At 53.6% G+C, this 20,696-nt stretch overlaps 1 protein-coding gene across 1 annotated transcript; it reads left to right on the top strand.

Annotated features, from left to right (window-relative positions):
- The first annotated feature begins 16,512 nt into the window (after positions 1-16,512).
- LOC138812002 (cone-rod homeobox protein) lies at positions 16,513-19,040 on the top strand. Its single transcript, XM_069999963.1, has 3 exons — positions 16,513-16,615; positions 17,926-18,077; positions 18,441-19,040. The coding sequence occupies exons 1-3, from the start codon at positions 16,516-16,518 to the stop codon at positions 19,038-19,040; spliced, it is 852 nt and encodes a 283-aa protein (XP_069856064.1). The 5' UTR covers positions 16,513-16,515.
- Positions 19,041-20,696: the final 1,656 nt, after the last annotated feature.

The following is a 20,696-nucleotide window of genomic DNA, read 5'->3' as shown; positions in this document are numbered from 1 at the left end:
ATTGGTTTTTCCTTTTGGTTTCCCAGGGTTTGAACTCAGGGCCTCATATTCACTGGGTTTGCTTGCTACTCTAGCACTCTGGAACCAGGCTTCCATTCTTGATTTTTTTCTGGGCCTGGGTGCTGTCCCTGCCCTCTTCAACTCAAGGCAAGCGCTCTACCACTTGAGCCACAGCACCAATTCCAGTTTTCTGAGTGGTTTATTGGAGATAAGAGTCTCATGGGGTTTCCTGGCTTTGAACCGTGATCTACAGATCTCAGCTTCCTGAGTCGCTAGGATTATAGGTGTGTGAGCTACCAGAGCCCAGTGTTGTTGTTGTTGTTGTTTTTCCCTAGTCCTATTAAGTGTTAAACTCTGCCTAGGTGCAGTTCCTAAGCTCCTTTTGCTCAAGGCTTAGTCCTCTTCCACTTGAGATACAGCACTACTTCTGGCTTTTTCTTTTCTTTTTTCTTTTTTTTTTTTTTGGGGGGGGTCCGGTCATGAGGCCTGAACTCTGGGCCTGGGCACTGTCCTTCAGCTCTTCAGCTCAAGGCTAGCGCTCTACCACTTGAGCACCATTTCTGGCTTTTTTTTTTCTTTTTGCTTATGTGGTGCTGAGGAATCGAACCCACAGCCTCAGGCATGCAAGGCAAGCGCTCTACCACTGAGCCCCACCTTCCCAGCCCTTCTTCTGGATTTTTCTGTGATTAGTTGCAGATAAGAGTCTCAAGAAGCCAGGTGCCAGCCTTGGCAGAAAAGTCCTCATGAGACTCATCTCCAGTAAACCACTCAAAAGTCAGGAGTAGCGCTGTGGCTCAAGTGGTAGAGCACTAGCCTTGAGCACAACTCTTTGTGCTCAGGAACAGTGCCAGGCCCTGAGTCCAGACTAACAGCTGAATTAAAAAAAAAAAAAAAGGCTGGGAAGGTGGCTCAGTGGTAGAGTACTTGCTTTGCATGCACGAGGCCCTGAGTTTGATTCCTCAGCACCACATAAGCCGAAAAAGCCGTAAGTGGCGCTGTGGCTGAAGTGGTAGAGCTCTAGCCTTGAGCTGAAGAGCTGAGGGGCAGCACCCAGACTCAGAGTTCAAGCCCCACAACCAAAAAAAAGTCTCATGGACTTTTCTGCCCAAGCTGGCTTCGAACTGAGAACCTCAGATCTCAACCATCTGAGTAACTAGAATCACAGGTGTGAGCCACTGGTGTTCAGTTTCGTCTTTGTTTTTTGATGGTAATTTTGGAAATGGGGTTTCATAGACTTTTCTGCCCAGATCCTCTGGGTCTCAGTCTCATAAGTAGCTGGTATTCCAGGCATGAGCTACCGGCACCCAACTTAAAATGGTTTGGGTTGAACAAAAATAAATAGAAAGAAGCTGGGCACCAATGGCTTAGGCTTGTCATCCAAGCTACTCAGGAGGCTAAGATCTGAGGATTGCAGTTCAGAGCCAGCCCAGGCAAGAAAGTCGGTGAGACTCCTATCTCTATTACCAAAAAAAAAAAAGCCAGAAGTGGTTCTGTGGCTCAAGTGGTAGAGTATTAGCCTAAAGCAAAAGGATCTTAGAGACAGTTCAAGGCCCAGGATTGGCCAGGAAGAAAAAAAAGAAAAAGCAGTTTAGTTCCTGATTGCCTTGTTTTATAACAACTATGTACTGTGAGACCTGGCGACCAATAAAAGCTGTACTTTACCATTACAAAAGCAATCCTCAGGGAAGATGAAGCCATGAAATCTGATTGCCATCAGGACTCTGCAGGACTGTGGCTGGATGGGGTGCAGCTCAAGCTCCCTGGGCCCTGCTACAGCACCCCAGTACCGGGAAACTCAAGGCAGGGCCTGGTGTCTCCGTTCTGTGGGGCTGGGCCCTGTGGCGCTGTCCGTGGTGCTGAATCAAATCAACCATGGACTAGCCTCCAAAGCACCCAGAGGTGCCCAAGGGGGCTTGCTGGGGCCCTAAGTATCTAGGTATCAAGTAACAATGGATGGGACCCTCATCCAAAAGTCCATCCTTGGTTCCCCCACAACAGAGAACAAAAGGCAGGTTGGAAAGGAAGGTTGAGGAAGAAGGCAGAGGATAGGCAACAAAGACAGATGCTGTGAGTTCAAAGCCTGCACAGAATCAACTTTGTCTTTGTGGCTTTCTTCCCATGTTCTTTGCTAGTCTTATTTTTCCCTCCCTTTTGATGTGTGTGTGTGTGTGTGTGTGTGTGTGTGTGTGTGTGTGTGTGTGTGTGTGTGTGTGTGTGTGCACGCAGGCACACACCCACGTGGGTCTTGGATTCAGGATCTGGGCGCCTCCTCTTAGCTTTTATTTTTCATGGACTTCCTACCCAGGTTGGCTTTGACCCTTGATCCTCAGATCTCAGCCTCTTGAGTTGTTAGGATTGCAGGCGTGAACCACTGCCATCTGGATCTCTCCATTTTTTAAAATTTTATTTATTTTCTGTTGGTGATGGTGGTTCTGGGGCTTGAACTCAGAGCCTGAGTGCTGTCCTTGAGGTTTTTGTTTTGCTTTGTTTTTGCTCAAAGCTAGCACTCTACCACTTTGAGCCACAGTTTCACTTCCAGTTTTCTGGTGGTCCATTGGAGATAAGAGTCTCCTGGACATTCATGCCTGGGCTGGCTTCAAACCATGATCCTTAGAGTTCAGCCTCCTGAGTAGCTTGGATTACAGTCATGAGCCACCAGCACCCCATTTTCAACTGTTTTTGTGTGAGTGTGTATGTTTAATTTTCTTTTGCCAGTCCTCGGGCTTGAACCAGGGCCTAGGCACTGTCCCTCAGCTTCTTTTGCTCAAGGCTAGCACTCTACCACTTAAACCACAGCACCACATCCAGCTTTTCCTGTGTATGTGGTGCTGAGGAAACAAATCCAGGGCTTCATACATGCTAGGCTAGCACTCTACCACTAAGCCACATTGCCAGCCCTTTTTTAATTTATTTTTTATTTTTTATTTATTGTCAGTCATGGGGCTTGAACTCTGGGCCTGGGCGCTGTCCCTCAGCTCTTCAGCTCAAGGCGAGCGCTCTACCACTTGAGCCACACCACCACTTCTGGTTTTCTTGTGGTTTATTGAAGATAAGAGTTTCACGGGCTTTCCTGCCCAGGCTGGCTTTGAACCGCAATCCTCAGATCTCAGCCTCCTGAGTAGCTAAGATGACAGGCGTGAGCCACCAATGCCCAGCTCCTTTTTTATTTTGTTATAATTTTTATAATTTGCACATTTCTGGCTCTGTGTGTGACCCAGGAGCCACCATCTCTGAAGTCATGCTGAACTTGGACATCTGTTCCACACAGCTCAAGACCATGGCTCCATCCCTAAGGTTTCCTGCCTCTTTGGAAACTCAAAGCTTGCAGGCCTAGTCATTGTGCAGAACGTATTTTAGATAGATAGATAGATAGATAGATAGATAGATAGATAGATAGATAGATAGATAGATAGATAGATAGATAGATAGATAGGTAGGTAGGTAGGTAGGTAGGTAGGTAGGTAGATAGATAGATAGATAGATAGATAGATAGATAGATAGATAGATAGATAGATAGATAGATAGATAGATAGATAGAGATCACATCTACCCAGGACTGCACACAAGCCTGGGCTGAGGCGTAAAGCCTTGCTCACACAGACAGGCAAGCAAAGGGAAGAAAACTTCCAGTGGAGAAATCCTAACTCCCACCTGTGAGGACCAAGGGCAACATGGGAAGCCATAGGTCTGATGTAGAAAATGCCCTTGGGAGTGGATGAAGAGATGCTTTATCTCTGTGACTTTCTAGTCCCAATCTCTGGGCTCTGATTTATTACCACAAACCGAATAACAGCCATGAAAAATGCCTGACTGGTGTTTGTCTAAACTGCCAAGGCTGAGAGAGAATGAGAGGAGACAGATAAAGAGACAGAGAGAGGACAGAGACAGACACAGACAGAGAAATGAGAGACAGAAAACAAGATAAGAAGACAGGCAAAGAGAGGAGAGAGACAGAGAAAGAGGAGAAAGAGAGACAGAAAGAGAAACAGAAAGACAGACAACCTAGGGTGGTAGCTCATGCCTGTCATCCCAGCTACTTAGGAGGCTGAGATCTAAGGATCATGGTTCAAAGCCAGTCTGGCCAGGAATATTCATGAGACTCTTATCTCCAATGAACCACCAGAAAACCAGAAGTTGAGCTGTGGCTCAAACTGGTAGAGCGCCAGGGACAGCATCCAGGCCCTGAAGTCAAGCCCCACAACTAACAAAAAAAAAGGAAAAAAAAGCCAGAAGTGGAGCTGTGGCTCTAGTGGCTCATTGGAGATAAGAGTCTCACTTTCCCACCCAGGCTGGCTTTGAACCGCAACCCTCACTCAGATCTCAGCCTCCTCAGCAGCTGGGATTACAGTTGTGAGTATGGTACCCAGCTCACCATGTACTTTGACTATGTTCTTCCCTGTACTACACTCCTACAACCCTCCATCACCACCTCCCCTTTCCCAACAGGTCTTGGCAGGGTTCATTATCTGCTCCAAGGCAGCCTTCCGCTAGGTCTCCTAAGCCATGCATAAACCCCGGGCTGGAATGGAAGCATCTAGGATGTGGGATTGGCAGGATTTCATTCCTAAAAGGTTGTTCCCTTTTAAATGCCATAACCCAGCAAGCGCTCCATGTACTTGCTGAATTTGTGCTTTCTGTTTGGTTTGACTTTCCATGACACTAAGGGAACCAATGGGATATTGGTTCTGTGGCTTCTCCCCGATCTTTTCCAAATCCTCAGGAAGCCCAGTGGGGCTTGGGGAGGTAGGGACCCAGGACCACCACCCCCTCCACCTCCCACCCCTCCCCCGCCCCGGGCTGGACCTATGGTCTTCTGCTGCCCCCTGGTGTCCGCATGGGTACAACCGCTGGGTGGGTGACCCAGAGGTTTGAATTCAGGGTGGCCTCACCCACCTGTGCAGGTCCATCTTCTTTTCTGTTCCTTTTTTTCCCCCTTGTCTTTTTGTACCAGTCCTGAGGCTTGAACTCAGGGCCTGAACACTGTCCCTGAGCTTCTTTTACTTAAGGCTAGCACTCTACCACTTGAGCCACAGTGCCATTTCCGGCTTCTGTGTATGTGATTCCTGAGGAATCAACCCCAAGGCTTCATGCATGCTAGGCAAGCACTGTATCATTGAGCCACATTCCCAGCCCACTGCTAGCTTTTTTGCTGGTTAATTGGAGATGAGTCTCATGGACTTTGTTGCCCAGGCTGGTTTGGAATCGTGATCCTCAGATCTCAGTCTCCTGAGTAGCTGGGATTACAGGTGCGAGTCACAGTGTCTGGCTCTTAGAATCTTTCATGGGCTTCATCATGCTATTGTACATGTGTATGATCTACTGTAATCATGTTCACCCTCCTCACCCTCTCTTCCTCCTGTTCTGGCTCTCCTCTCACAATTAGCCTCCATATCAGACACATACATACATACATGCTAACAATGTACATATAGGAGTTGGGAAGGTGGCTCAGCGGTAGAGTGCTTGCCCTGCATGCATGAGGCCCTGGGTTCCATTCCTCAGCACCACATAAGCAGAAAAAGCTGGAAGAGGTGCTGTGGCTCAAGTGGTAAAGCGCTAGAGCTGAAGAGCTGAGGGACACTGCTCAGGCCCAGAGTTCAGGCCCCACGACCAACAAAAAAAAAAGTGAATGTACATACAACAATCTCTTCATTCATTCTTGCACAGACCAAGAGGGTAGTCCCTCAATCCACCATCCGAGTTGAGCCTCCCTTTCCTCTTCCTCCCAGAAAACACCAGGGCTCCCTTGTACCTCTGCTCCCATCCCTCCCAGAGACCAGATCCCTGGATGTTGGTGTTTTGTGAGTCCCTCCCTTCTTGGCTTCCCCATCTCTGCCTCCCCCACAGGGATCTAACTCTGCCCCAGCCAGCTTGGAGCTTTGGCTCACCAGGATGCAAACAGGGCCAGAGGCCCAGCTATGGGACAAATCCAGGGGCACCAAGGCCACCAGGGGGCGGCAAATGATACAGAAGGAAGACAGGAATTAGCCTTAAGTGAAAAAGTCAACCCAGCCAGGCACTGGTGGCTCACGCCTGTCATCCTAGCTCTTTAGGAGGTCTGAGAATGGAGATTCAAAGTCAGCCCAGACAGGAAAGTCTGTGAGACTCTTATTTCCAATAAACCACCAGAAAACCGGAAGTGGTGCTGTGGCTCAAAGTGGTAGAGCTCTAGCCTTGAGCTGAAGAGATCAGGGATGGCACCCAGGCCCAGAGTTCAAGCCCCACGACCTACAAAAAAATAAATAAAAGCCAACTGAAGAAAACAAGAAACCACACCAGGAATCGTGTCTCACGCCTAATCCTGTCTACTCAGGAGGTTGAGATCAAAGGATCAGAGCTCAAAGCTAGCCCCGCAGGGCAATCCTTGACTCTTACCTCCCATAAACTACTCAGAAAAAGCCATACATGGCTCTGTGACTCAAGTGGTAGAGCACTAGCCTTGAACAAAAAGAGTTCAGGGAAAGCACCCAGGCCCCCAAGTTCAAGGCCCACACCAAGTACAACAACAAAGAGTACCTGAGTTCAAGCTCCATAGCAGCACAGAAAAGAATGCAATAATATCCTATATATTTGGAAAATCATTGGTGGTTTTTTGTTTCTATTTTTAACTAATACATCAGTCAAGCAGTGAATTTTGTGTGTAACTACCAGGACTTGAACTATGCCGCCAGCCATGCTTTTTGCCAATGTCTTGGAGATAGAATCTGACTTCTATAGAATCTGGCTGTCTTTGAAGTACAGATCCTCTAGTCAGCTCCTTGCCTACCTATGGGCCACCAGCATTAAGCAATGAATATTGTTAACAGTAAGCAAGAGTGAAATAACCACAGACATTATTACATTTTCTTGCCAAGCACTGGTGGTTCATGCTTATAATCCTAGCTACTCAGGACATTGAGATCTGAGGATCATGGTTCAAAGACAGCCTGGGTAGGAAAGTCCATGAGACTCATCTCCAATGAACCACCAGAAAACTGGAAATGGCTCTGTGGCTCAAGTAGCAGAGTGCTCGCCTTGAGCAAAAAAGCTCAGGGACAGCTCCCAGGCCCTGAGTTCAAGCCCCACAACTGAGCCCCAAAACATTAATTTTTCCCTTGAATATTTTATTCCATGAAAGTAAAAAGTCACATGCACGCAAAAGATAGAAGCTAAGAGCTACAGCCTTTATTTTCCCACAAGAATTTCCCATGAAGGCCGGGTGCCGGTGGCTCACGCCTGTAATCCTAGCTACTCAGGAGGCTGAGATCTGAGAATCTCGGTTCAAAGCCAGCCCGGGCAGGAAAGACTGAGACTCCTATCTCCAATAAACCACTAGAAAACCAGAAGTGGCGCTGTAGCTCAAGTGGTAGAGTGCTCACCTTGAGCTGAAGAGCTGAGGGACAGCACCCAGGCCCAGAGTTCAAGCCCCATGACTGACAAAAAAAAAGAAAAAAATTCCCATGAAGAAATAATGTATCTGAATGAAATCAAAACACACTGGACAAGAACTCAAGGGTAAGAATGTTTATTTTCTCAGTCCTCCAGGGAAACATCTGTTGCTCAGTGGTAGAACAATCTAGATTTACCTGTTGCTACTCAGGATGCTGAGATCTGAGGATTATGGTTTGAAGCTAGCCCAGGCAGAAAAGTTCATGAGATTCCTTTTTTTTTTTTAATTTTACTTTTATTGTCAAAAGATGATATGCCATTGGAGTTGCAGCTACATAAGGTAGTAAGTACATTTCTTGTCAAACTTGTTACCCCTTCCCTCATTTTTCTCCCACTCTCCCTCCCAATCCCTGCCCCGCCACCCCCTCCAGGAGCTTTTTTTCTTTCTGCTCTACCACTTGAGCCACAGCACCACTTCCAGTTTTCTGGTGGTTCATTGGAGATAAGAGTCACAGACTTTCCTGTCCAGGCTGACTTTGAACCCCAATTCTCAAATCTCAGCCTCCTGAGTAGCTAGGATTACAGGAGTGAGCCACCAGTGCCCAGCCTCCATGAGATTCTTAATCTCCAATATGTGTGTGTGTGTGTGTGTGTGTGTGTGTGTGTGTGTGTGTGTGTGTGTGTGTGTGTGTGCCAGTCCTGGGCTTGAACTCAAGGCCTGGGCACTGTTTCTGATATTTCTGTGCTCAAGGTGAGCATTCTACCACTTCCATTCTACCACTTTATTTCCAGTTTTTTGGTGGTTTATCAAAAATAAGTCTCACAGACTTTCCTGCCCAGGCTGACTTTGAACTGAGGTCTTCAGATCTCAGCCTGAGTAGCTAAGATGACAGGTGTGAGCCATGATGCCCAGGTTTAAAAAAAAAAAAAAAAGCCAGAAGTGGAGCTGTGGCACAAGAGGTAGAGCATTTAGCTTTGAGCAAAGAAAAGCTCAGGGAAGTGCCCAGGTCCTGAGTTCAAGTCCCAGGACTGAACTGCACCAAGAACAATGTAGCTCATCCACGCACTGGCCCAGTGCTCTGAAGCTCCTGCACCCCCATCCACCATTTGGGTGAAATAAATAGAATAAACAGGTTCAGAACTGTCCTGGGTCTAGGGACAGCGGGACAGGAGAGAGGCCGGCCATTAGGTGAAGAAGAGATCTGGGAAGAGCTGAGTGTTGGTGGAGTTCAAGTCCTCTTGGATCAGGGCCAAGATGTCTATATCCTCAAGGAGATCATCAGGCACTTCTTCGTTTGGGGCTAGTGCTGGGGCCTGGGCCTGGGTAGAGGCCTGGTCCAGGGCCTGATCAGGGGCCTGGGCTGGAGCAGAGGCAGGGGCAAGGGCCTGGTCCGGGGCCGAGGCCAGGACCTCCATTGGAACTGGAAACTCAGCAGAAGCACTGGCTGAAGCAGCTGCTCCAGCTGGGGCCTCCAGCAAGCTGTACCCCAAAGCCTTCTGTGCCTGGCCCAGGCCGGAGCAGGTAGGCTCCACGGGTGGGCAGGCGAAAGGCCCGGGCACCGGGGGGTAGGGGCAGCAGCCTGGGCCTCCGGGGTCCCCACCGTCCCAGTTGGCAGAGGCTGGCATAGGCCAGGCCATGGCGGGCCCCCAGCTCGGGGCCGGGTGTGAGGGCGCAGGGGGGGCGCAGGGGGCGTCCTGCCTGTCAGACAACTGCTCTTTTCTCTGCCCATTCCGAGCCTGCTTCGCCCGACGGTTCTTGAACCACACCTGCAGGGGGATGGGGACACAAAGGGACCTTGAGATGGGCCGAGGGGGTGGGGCAGGGAACTCAGACTCAAACCGCAGGCAGGCCCCCAGAGAGGGGCAGGGGGTCACCACAGCACGAGGTGTGGGGAGGCTGGCGTGAACCCCAGGATCCCCTGTGGAAGGGTGGGGGTTCGGCCTGCAGGGCCTTTGGCGGGCACCTCTCAGGCCCTAACCCAGCCGGTGCTAAAGGAGGCCAGGGGAGGACAGGAGGGGGGAGCGGAGGGGGACAGGTGGGGGGACAAGTGGGAGAATGGAAGGGGGAACGGGGGAGGAGGTGAACCTACTTGAATCTGATGCTCCTCTACTTTCAGTTTCTTTGCCAGTATCTCCCGATGGTAGAAAGTGGGGTACCGGGTCTTGAGGAAGACCTTCTCCAGCTTTGCCTGCTGCTCCTTGGTGTAAACCGTGCGCTCCTGCCGGTGCTTCCGCGGGGGGCCCCGGGACTGGGGAGAGGGGCCCCGGGACTGGGGAGAGGGGCCCCGGGACTGGGGAGAGGGGCCCCGCCTGGGCGTGGGGGCGGCCTGGGGCCTGGGAGAGAGGGCTGGGCCCGCCAGTGCAGGCACTGGAGGCAGGAGGGGCGCAGCAGGGCCCGAAGGAAACCGGGGTCCCCCCAGTGCCTGAGGCTCTGGAGACACGGGGGCGGCCAAGGCCTCAGGCCCCGGCGCAGGCCCCGGCGCAGGCCCTTGGAAGCAGGGAGGAAGCCAGGGGCCTGGAAGCTCGGGGCCACCCAGGGCCGCGGTGGGGACGTGGGGCCCCGAGAAACCTGGGGCCAGGTAAGGGTCCAGGGCTGCGGGAGGCAAGGGCGGAAACGGGGGGCTCACTGGGAAGCCTGGAGGAGAGAGGAAGCCGGTAGGGGGAGGTTAGGGGGGCAGCACACAGCCGGCCAGACCCTCCGACTCTCAAGCAGCCCTTCTCTGGCCTCAGTGGTCCCATCTTTGAAATGGGCTTTAAAACCTCTTTAGCCCCAGGGCTCTGGTGGCTCACGCCTGTCATCCCAGCTACTCAGGAGGCTGAGATCTGAGGATAACGGTTCAAAGCCAGCCCTGGAAAAGTCGGTGAGACTCTTATCTCTAATAAACCACCAGAAAACTGGCAATGGCGCTGTGGCTCAAGTAGTAGCTTGAGCTTGAGCTGAAGAGCTCAGAGACAGCGCCCAGACCCAGAGTTCAGGCCCCATGGCCCCACGGCCCCACGACCCCTCTGGGGTTTTTAGACCCTCTCCCCAGGGAGACCTCAGCAGCCTCCTCACCAGAATGCCCTGGGTAGCTGGGGGTGGTGGGTGTCCAAGCTCCCCCACGCCCCCATTAAGGGCCCCAGGGACCCCTGAGATTTGCAGACCAAATGTTGGTCTGCTCAACTTCTTTCCCCAAACTCCACCGGGTCTCCCCCATCCTGCAGGGCAGGAAGCTCATGCTTGGGGAGACATTTAGAAAGCGCTCTCAGAAGCCTGGGCCACAGGATCGAATCCTGTCTCCCGCACTGGGACAGCCTCCCAGTCCTCACTTACCTTGCAGATCATTGGAGTCTTGCATCCTGCCTGGAGCTTCTGGTCTCCAGCCTCCAGTGTCCAGACTCTGATCCTCCAGCCTCCTGCACCGAGATGGTCTACCCCAGTCCAGGTTTAAGACAACGCTTCTAATTGTGGGACTTGGTTTTTAAGACCTCTCCTTGGGCTATGCCTTCCCTCCCTCGACCCTCCCTACCCCAACCCACCCTGTAGACTCCACCCAGGACTAATTGTGACTTACCTGAGCACTATGACCACCCAGGTGCAGAGAGGTTTTGGGTGAGCTATGGGTTTGGTTTGGGTTTTTGTTTTTTGTGGCTTTTTTTTTTTTTTTTTTGCTTTGTTTTTTGTGCTGGTGACTTAAGAAATCCAAATGGTAAAGTCAGCCTGGGGCCGGCCCTCAGGGGTTCCCAGCCCTGAAGCAATGAGGGGTTCCATACAGGGCCCCCCCACAGCCAGCCAGCCCACCCCTACCTCCTTCCTAACACAGGGACCCCCTCATCTCCCACATCTCCCCCACCTTCTTCCTGGATTCCCTTCTTGCTTTCCTCCCAGTGTGGACGGTGTGTTCAGCTTCTGTGTTGCTGGCATGGTGGAGTGTTTGTTTTAATTTTTTTTGGGGGGGGGGCCTGGTCGTGGGGCCTGAACTCTGGGCCTGGGCGCTGTCCCTCAGCTCTTCAGCTCAAGGCTAGCGCTCTACCACTTGAGCCACAGTGCCACTTCCGGCTTTTTTCTTTTTGCTTATGTGGTGCTGAGGAATCGAACCCAGGGCTTCATGCATGCAAGGCAAGTGCTCTACCACTGAGCCACCTTCCGAGCCCCAAGTGTTTGTTTTTATTATGCAGTGTTGTAGATCGAACCCCAGGCCCCGTGCACATGCTAGCTGAGTCTCTGGGGCCTTGTTCCCCATCCTGGCTTTCGCTCGGGTCTGGTGGGTCACACACCCCCTTGTGTGTTTGGAAGTCTTCTGGTTTATCCATCGACCCCCTGAGTCTATTTCCCATGAGTGCAGACTCTCTGAGCACAAAAACCCCCCAGAGAACTGTCACTTTGTGCCTGCGTCCATGGGTGGTTGAGGTGGGGGAGGGGGCTGGGGGGGAGGAATTCCATCAGACTCCATTCAATCCATAGAAGGTGGAAATGAAATAGAAAATCAAGTCACCAATGACGGAGTCAGTGGCTCACACCTGTAATCCCAGCTACTCAGGAGACTGAGATCTTAAGGTCACACAGCTCAAAGCCAGAATGGGCAGGAAAGTCCATGAGACTCCTCTCCAATGACCCACCAAAAAGCCAGAAGTGGAGCTGTGGCTCAAGTGATAGAGCACCAGTTGCGAGTGAAAAAGTTCAGGCACAGCGCCCAGGCCCTGAGTTCAAGGCCCAGGACTAGCCCCAAACTAAACAACCCCCCTCAACAACAAGAAGGACAGACCACCCAGGGCACATGACCCGCGTGGACAAGGCGCTTTCCTATTCACGCACGCGTTTTCTTTGACCTCCACCCACCATGATGTCCTTGTTTTTAGTAATCCCCTGAAAGCGGGGAGCCCATCCTTTGGGAAGGACCAGACAAGGGTGAGTTGGTGGGAGAGAAATTGGGGTGTCAGGGCCGGCTTTCTGGGAGCGGTGAACAAACCCCTCATTCCCAGAGGTCCCTTTCTGGATGTAGACTCGGCCTAAGTTGGCATCTTCCCTGTGCACCACCACCCCCAACCTGGGCAGACTCTGGGGGAAGTTTCTAGAACCTTCTCCCCCCCCCCCCCCGCCTAAAGGGCAGTGTGTCCCCTTTCTCTGCTCCTAGGGGGACATCTTGTCCCCTCAGAGCGGCTGTCAGCCCCTCCTCAGTCTGATGAGAGCCGCCCTGGCTGGGCACAGCCTTAATCCCTCCCAGCAGGAGGCTGGGTGCTGGGAGGGAGGAGGGGAGGGGAGGGGAGGGGGGTTGGGAGACCCAGGGCCGGGACAGGGGGGATTATGGACGGCTGGGCCCATGTGGGTACCAGAAGCTCAGAGATATTAATAAATGTTAATTCAGAAAGACAGACAGACAGGGGAACAGACAGAAGGAAACACAAAGACAGGGAGAGCGAGAGGGGGGGAGCAGGGGGTGGGGGCGGGGGGGGGCTTACACAGACAGAAAGATAGCAAAGTGAAGGACTGACCAGTAGAGAGCTGGGGAGACCCAGAGTCAGACGGACAGACGGACAGAGAGACAGGTGTATACACAATACACCGAAGACGAGAGAGAAGGAGAGGAGGAGAAGGAGGAGGAAGAAGAAGGAAATCTTATGCCCAAAGACATAGAGACAGCAAGGTTAGGGATGAGACTGAGATCAAGGCAAAAGCAGGCCCAAAAAGGGAAACTGAGGTAGGCAGCAAGAACAATCAGGCCGTACACTGATGAATGTAAAGCCTTGTGCCCGTCTTTTTTTTTCCCAAACGATCTCTCACAATCCCTCCCTCCCCCTCCCCCCCCACACACACATTTCCCTCCTTCCTCTTGGATGCGTCCCTCTTGGGACAACAGCCAAAGCTGGAAGGACACCAGTTAGACACAAGGCAGGACTTCCCTGCCAGGGGGAGGAGGTGGAAGCCGGGGCTTCCCTTCCCCACCAACAATAATTGCCCAGATGTCCCAGGGAAGGGGAGGAGGGGATTAAGTGGAGGGGTGCCCCTCCCCTGAAGCCCAATGTCACCTCCTGGAGCCCAGTGGGGGGGAGAGCCCCCACTTTGGTGGGGATTACCCTCCCCAATCCAGGCCATAGCAGATGACATCACTGCCCACGGGAGCTTAAATCCGCCCTCGCGCAGAGCTTGGCTTCCTCTGCTCCTGAGATCCCAAGGCTCTGGCCCAACAGGCATTGCCAACCTGTGCTTCTGAAGCAAAAGAGTCTTCTGGAAGGTAAGAGGGAGAAGTGGGGAGAAGCAGATTTCCTAGGGCACAGCATGAGGAGGGATTGAGGTTAGATGGAAGGGGGGACTGGTCGCTGCCGCGCACAAGGCTATGAAAACCGAAGGCTTTCTTCAGGCTGCAAAGGCAGCTCCTATTCAAGTCATCTTCCTGTTGCGTTTCCTCCCTGCTTCCCTTTCTCCTTCCTTCCTTCCACTCTTTCTTTCTGGCAGAACTGAGATTTGAACTCAGAGCTTCACACTTGCTAGGCAGACACTCTATCCCTTGAGTCTCTACCCCTAGCCTGTGAAGCTTTTGGGTTTTATTTGCTTTGTCTGCCAGTCCTAGAGCTTGAACTCAGGGCCTGGGCACTGTCCCTGAACTTCTTTTTCGCTCAAGGCTAACGCTCCACCACTTGAGCCACAGTGCCACTTCTGGCTTTTTCTATAATTAGTTGAAAGTAAGAGTCTCAAGAACTTTTCCTGCCCAGGCTGGCTTGAGATCTCAGCCTGTTGAGTAGCTAGAATGACAGGTGTGAATACTTTCTCTTGCTTTTGTCCCAGGACTGGCTTGGGATCTAGATTCTCCAACCTACACCTGCCATGTAGCTGGAACCACGAGTGTGCACCACCATACTCAACTTGTTGGTTGAGATGGCATCTCGCTATTTTTTTATGTACTTATTTATTTGTCCTCAGGCTGCTTTGGTCCTCACTCTTCCAAATCGCTGCCTCCCAAGAGACTGAGATTTCAGACATGAGCCACCATGCTCGGCTTTGCAATTTTGTACGGACTTCGCTCCTTACGAAACTGCAATTCTCTTCCCAGTGCCTGGCATGTGCCGGCTGGCATGTGCCAAATATTGGTTGACTCAAAGGATAGCTGAACGACAGAGATAGAATGGATAAACACGGGTGTCGTGGCCCATATCTGTAATCCCATCATTTGGGGAAACTGAGGCAGGAAAATGCAGGGCTCCAGGAAAGCCTGGGCTAAATAAGACTCAAAAAAAGAGGGAGAGGGAAAGGGAGAGGGAGAGGAAGAGAGAGAGAGAGAGAGAGAGAGAGAGAGAGAGAGAGAGAAAGGGAGGGAGGGAAGAAAGGAAGGAAGGAAGGAAGAAGAAGAACCAAGATTAAGTGGGATGGAATTCGTACATACAGGAGAGACCAAGGACCTCTGGCTACTTCAGGAGAGATTAAGTGTGTGCACTACAGGACCAGCCAGGGGGTTTGTGAGAGGGTCATCTTGGAGTTACCACATTGGGATGGATTCCTTAGCGTTCCTATTACACCCAGGGGCTTTGATTTCCCATCTCCCATACCCTTTTCCCCCCACCCCTGAGGGCAGAGCTGGAGGGATCTGGCCCAGGACTGACCTGGAGCTACGTGAGTCTCTTTTTAGTCCCTTTCTCTTCGTCTCTGTGTGACCTTGTGCCCTTCATGTGGCCTCTCTGGGCCTCAGTTTCCTCCTCTGAGACGTGAATCTCTGGGGTCTGGGGGGCAGAAGGGAGAGAATCTTAGGGTGAGGGGTGGTCAGAGCATCCAGGCTCCGACCTGGTTCTCCTCTGAGCCTCAGTTTCCCTGCCTGTAAGGGTGAAGCTCGGAGCAAGTCTCTGCTGGGTTTTTGCTCTGTCCTGAGTCCTTGTCCCTAAACCCTTGGCAGTGACTCAGAGAGTGTCCCCGGATGAGGGGCGCTGTTCACAGGCAGCTGTGACCGTGGAAGCCCCACCTGGGAGGGGAACTGGTCACGTGAGACCCAGGACACCTGGGACCCAGGACACCTGGGGAGGCAGACACTGGAAACTCCAAGACCTACACACACAGTGGTGAGCCAGGCAGGGACCAGAATATCTGTAACTCTGTGTGTGTGTGTGAGAGTGTGAGTGTGTGTGTGTGTGTGTGTGTGTGTGTGTGTGACAGTTCTAGGGCTTGAACTCAAAACCTAGATGTTGTCTCTGTCCAGGCTGGTGCTCTACCACTTGAGCCACAGCTCCACTTCCCACTTTCTCTGGTGGCTCATTGGAGATAAGAGGCTCAACGACTTTCCTGCCTGGGCTAGCTTCGAACTGTGGTCCTCAGATCTCAGCCTCCTGAGGAGGTGGATGACAGGTGTCAGCACCAGCGCCTGGCCTGAGCCTCTTGATGGCCCACCTGGCTGCCTCTAGGAAGCCACGCCCCTGCGACGAACCACGCCCCCATGCAGAGCCCCGCCCATCACTAGACTTGCCCCATCATAGGGCCACGCCCCCGTCACAGCACCACACCCCATCATGGAGCCACAGCCACCTTATTGGATGGCAACTGCACAGAGTCACGCCCCTTCACCAGACCACACCCTGCAGTAGGGCCACGCCCCCAAAGAGTCACATCCAGCCATGGGGTCATGTCCACCGAGAGGCCACGCCCCCAATGCATAGCCACGCCCCGCTGTACCACGCCCTCTGCACAGAGCCCCGCCCTCGCTGTCTTTTCAGGGAGACCCAGCCCTCCCAGCTGAGGACTGTCCCAGGTTTTGCGCCCTTTGCCCTGATCTCCCCGGTTGTGCCCAGGGCTGAGCCCCATCTCCCTGGGCTCCTGGAACAAGACCAGACCAGAACTTCCCGTTATAAGCCATGGTGGCCTCTACTTCTCTCCCTCTACTTCTCCCTAGCGTATTTGTCACACGAGGAAACTGAGGCACAGGGACATGGGATAAGACCAACCCCCTCCAAAAGAAGAGACCAGGCCTGGCATGGTAGTGCACACCTGTCATCCCAGCACCAGGGAGCCTGAGGCAGGAGGATTGAGTTCCAGGCCAGTCGTCATGAGACCCCCCTCAGCCTGAACTTGAAGAAGAGACCCGGGGTGGAGCAGGACTCGAGCCGCTGCCCCTGGTGCCCATCCATCAGTGTCTGCTGCCCCCCTGTCTTACAGGCCCCCCCCAGCCTGGGCCCACACACCTGGAGACCATGATGGCGTATATGAACCCCGGGGCCCACTACTCCGTCAACGCCTTGGCCCTGAGTGGCCCCAGTGTGGATTTGATTCGCCAGGCTGTGCCCTACCCGAGTGAGTGCCCGGCTGGGGGGGGGCAGGGGGGCAGGGGGGCATCTTCTGGGGTCCTTGCTGTCAGGAGGAGGGCGCCCAGGCTGGGACGCGGGGTCACACACCTGCTCCCTGTCCCTCTGCCACAGGGCAGGACAGGTGGACAGTCTCAGGGGTGTGGGAGGGGCTGGTGTGGTGGGGCACACCCGTCGTCTCCACCCACAGAGGCTGGGGCGGGAGATCAGGAGGTGGAGGCCGGAATGGACTCCATGACAAGATCTCCATTGTAAACATCAAATGATAAAGAAAGCCAGGAGTGGGGCAGGGTGGGTACCCCTGTAATCACCGCACTCAGGGGTTGCAGGACTGAGAGCCGGAGGAAAACAAGGGAGGGGAGAAGAAGGAAAGAAAGAGAGAGGGAGGGAGGGAGGGAAGGAAGAGAAAGGAAGGAAGCAGGAAGCAGGAAGGAAGGATGAGGGAAGCGAGGAAGGGAGGTAGGAGAAGGAAAGGGAGGAGGAAAGAAGCAAAGAAGAAAGGAGGGAGGGAAGGAGGAAGAAAGGGAGGAACTGAGGGAGGAAGGAAGGAAGGGAGGGAGGAAGGGAGGGAGGAGGAAGGGAGGAGGAAGAGGGAGGGAGGAGGGAAGAGGGAAGGAAGGAAGGAGGAGAAAGGAAGGCAGAAGGAAGAAAGGGAGGAAGGGGAAGGGAGGGAGGAAAGATGAGGGAAGGAAGGAAAGAAGGGGGAGGAAGGGAGGAAGGATGAGGGAAGGAAGGAGGAAGGGAGGGAGGAAAGGGGAGGGAGGAAGGAAAGAGGAGGAAGGAAGGAAGAAGGAAGAAAGGAAGAAGGGGGAGAGAGGGAGGAAGGATGAGGGAAGGAAGGAAGGAAGAAACGAAGGAAGAAGGAAGGAAGAGGGAGAGAGATAGGAAGGGGGAGGGAGGAAGGAAGGAAGGAAGGAGGAAAGATGAAGGAGGAGGAAGTGGGAGGAAGGAAGGAAGGAAGGGAGGGAGGGAGGGAGGAAGGAAGGGAAGGAAGAAGAAGGAAGGAAGGAGAGAGGGAGGGAGGAAGGGGGATGGGGGAAGGAGGGAGGGAGGGAGGAAGGGGGAGGGGGAAGAAGGGAGGGAGGGAGGGAGGAAGGGGGAGAGCATGTCGGTCACCAGTTGAAGCCGGTTTTGTCAGCACCAGGGCTGAGTGAGCTCTGAAGCCTGGTTTCAGGGGCGTCGGCGTCAGGGGGCAGACGTGGGCTCTGGGTGAGTGGGTGACACTCAGAAGCACCTCCTCCCCTGCCCCCCGGAACCCACACCTTGGGGCCGGCCGCTGAGGGTCTCCGTCACCCCCAGGCGCCCCCCGGAAGCAGCGGAGGGAGCGGACCACCTTCACCCGCGGCCAGCTGGAGGAGCTGGAGGCCCTGTTCGCCAAGACCCAGTACCCGGATGTGTACGCCCGCGAGGAGGTGGCCCTGAAGATCAACCTCCCCGAGTCCAGGGTCCAGGTGCCATGTTGGGCCCCCCACCCTCCCAGACCCCCCCATGCCCATCCACACCCCCAACTCAGAGCCTGAGCCTTAGCCCTCAAGACTGGCACCTGACCACTTGAGCCACAGCTCCATGCCCAGCTTTTTGCTGGCTCAGTGGGAGAGAAGAGTCTCCCAGCCTTGTGCCGGCTTTGCATGGCAATCCTCAGATGGCTCCTGAGTACGCCGGTATTACAGGCGTGCGCCGCGGCGCCCGTCTGACGGTGTGTTTCTAATATACCTTACCCAAGTACAATGCTCACTGTCCTGAGCTGCCCGGGGGGTCATGGGTGCTTACATCTCATGTCGGCCCCCCTTCTTTACCCTCCCCCGACTCCCCAGGTTTGGTTCAAGAACCGCAGGGCCAAGTGCAGGCAACAGAGGCAGCAGAAACAACAGCAGCAGCCCCCTGGCACCCCGGCCAAGGCCCGGCCCAGCAAAAAGAAGGCCACCATGTCCCCACAGCCGGCCACCGACACGTGTGAGGACCCGCTGGGCATCTCCGACTCCTACAGCCCCCCTCTGCCTGGCCCGTCGGCCTCCCCCACCGCGGCCGTGGCCTCCGTGGCCATCTGGAGTCCAGCCTCGGAGTCCCCTCTGCCCGAGGCCCAGCGGGCTGCGCCCTACGCCATGACCTATGCCCCGGCCCCGGCCTTCTGCGCCTCCCCATCGGCCTATGGCTCACCCAGCTCCTACTTCAGCGGCCTAGACCCCTACCTCTCTCCCATGGTGCCCCAGTTGGGGGGCCCTGCCCTGAGCCCCCTGGCCGGCCCGACCCTCGCCCAGTCCCCCAACTCTTTGTCAGGCCAGGGGTACGGAGCCTACAGCCCCGTGGACAGCCTGGAGTTCAAGGATCCCACGGCCACCTGGAAGTTCAGCTACAACGCCATGGATACCCTAGACTGCCGGGATCAGAGCGCTTGGAAGTTCCAGATCTTGTAGGGGACCCCCCCTCAGTCTCCCCCCCCTCAGCCCCCCTCTTGCCTAGCCACTTCAGATCAGAGACTGCAACAGCACACCTCCCCCGCCTCTTCCTCGGGTCCTGGGACAGCGAATCTCAGGATGTCCCAGATGCTGAGCGCTTGCTCCCTTCCTGGAGGGGCGAGGCGGGGAGGGAAGCAAAGCAAATCTTGCTGCTGGCTTACCACCGGGGTCACTCCTAAAGCACCGAAGCAAGGATCTTTCTAGAAATTCCCCTCCCCCCATGAAGAAAAAACCAAAAACAGATTCCCATTGTCTCCACTTAGGTCGATGATACAGTTCACATTATGAAGTTAACCTGGATACAATTCCATGCTTACATTATAATGCCTGGATACGTGACATTCTAAAACTAACTTGGAGCGGGACTTGGTGGTCTACACTTGTAATTGCAGCTACTAGGGAGTTAGAGGTCATAGTTCATACATATGTTCTTCTTGTATAATAATGTATACACATCCATATTCTTAGTTTCTTTCCTCCTGTGTCAGTCCTGGGGCTTGAACTCAGGGCCTGGGCACTCTCCTGGAGCCTTTTCCCTCAAGACTGGTGCTCTACCACTTGAGTCACAGCTCCACTTCGTTTTCCGGTGGTTCATTGGAGATGAGAGTCTCATAGACTTTCCTACCTGGGCTGGCTTTGAACCACGATCCTCAGATCTCAGCCTCGTGGGTAACTTTATAAGCATGAGCCATTGGCACTCTCTGGTTTTTCCTTTTCCTTTTATTTTTTTTTTTTCTTTTTGATACAAGGCTGGCCTCAAATTCACTATCCTCCTGCCTCAGCCTCCCGAGTGCTGGCATTACAGGCATGCCCTACCATGCCTGGCTGTGTTTTAGAATTTTCTACTGGAAAAGTCCACCCCAACACACTGATAGAATCGGGGTAGCTGGGTGGGGGAGGGGCGGCCCCTCATAGTTGTCTTTAAGGGAAAACATTTTCTCCTTTGTAGATATGGGGAGACCGACAAGGTCTGGAAGCAAAGCCTTCATCTCAAATATACTCTTCCTCTCCGAGCTTTTCGTGCTGTTTTTTTAGTGTGGGTTAGCACATGGGGCTTGGCCAGGGGCTGAGATCTCCTTGGTGTGGGGGTGGGGGGCAGGAAGGGGCGGGAGCCAAACGGGCTGATTGACAAGGCGGGATGAGGACAGACCATAAGGAGCAGGGAGGCGGATGGCAAATCTCTGATTTGTGCCATTTGCCTAGTTCCCTGGCTGGTTTCAAGTTAGTCACGAGATCTCCAGCCTGGGAGCACCCGGGAGCACCATGTGAGAAGAGGTTAGGGGAAACAGCAGATTTCTATGTCTGAGGGAGGTCCTGGGACTTGAACTGGGGGCCTTGAACTCTCCCTTGTCTTTTTTCACCCAAGGCTGGCGCTCTACCCCTTGAGCCACAGCTTCCCTTGTGGCTTTTTGGTGGTTCCTTGCACATAAGAGTCTCACGGACTTTCCTGCCCTGGCTGGCCTCAAATCTCAATCCTCAGTACTCAGCCTCCTGAGTGGCTGGGATATCAGGTGTGAGCCACTGGGACAGGTGCATCAGCCTGGACACACACATACACAACACACACACCCCAAATCTGGGCATTCCTCAAGGGCCACACAGGGCTCCGGGATG

The sequence above is a fragment of the Dipodomys merriami genome, unplaced genomic scaffold (assembly GCF_024711535.1).
Source record: "Dipodomys merriami isolate MVZ:Mamm:240054 unplaced genomic scaffold, mDipMer1.0.p SCAF_106, whole genome shotgun sequence".
NCBI classification, from domain to species: Eukaryota; Metazoa; Chordata; class Mammalia; order Rodentia; family Heteromyidae; genus Dipodomys; species Dipodomys merriami.
Note: the sequence above shows the minus strand (reverse complement) of the source record. Positions and strands in the feature narration are given on the sequence as shown.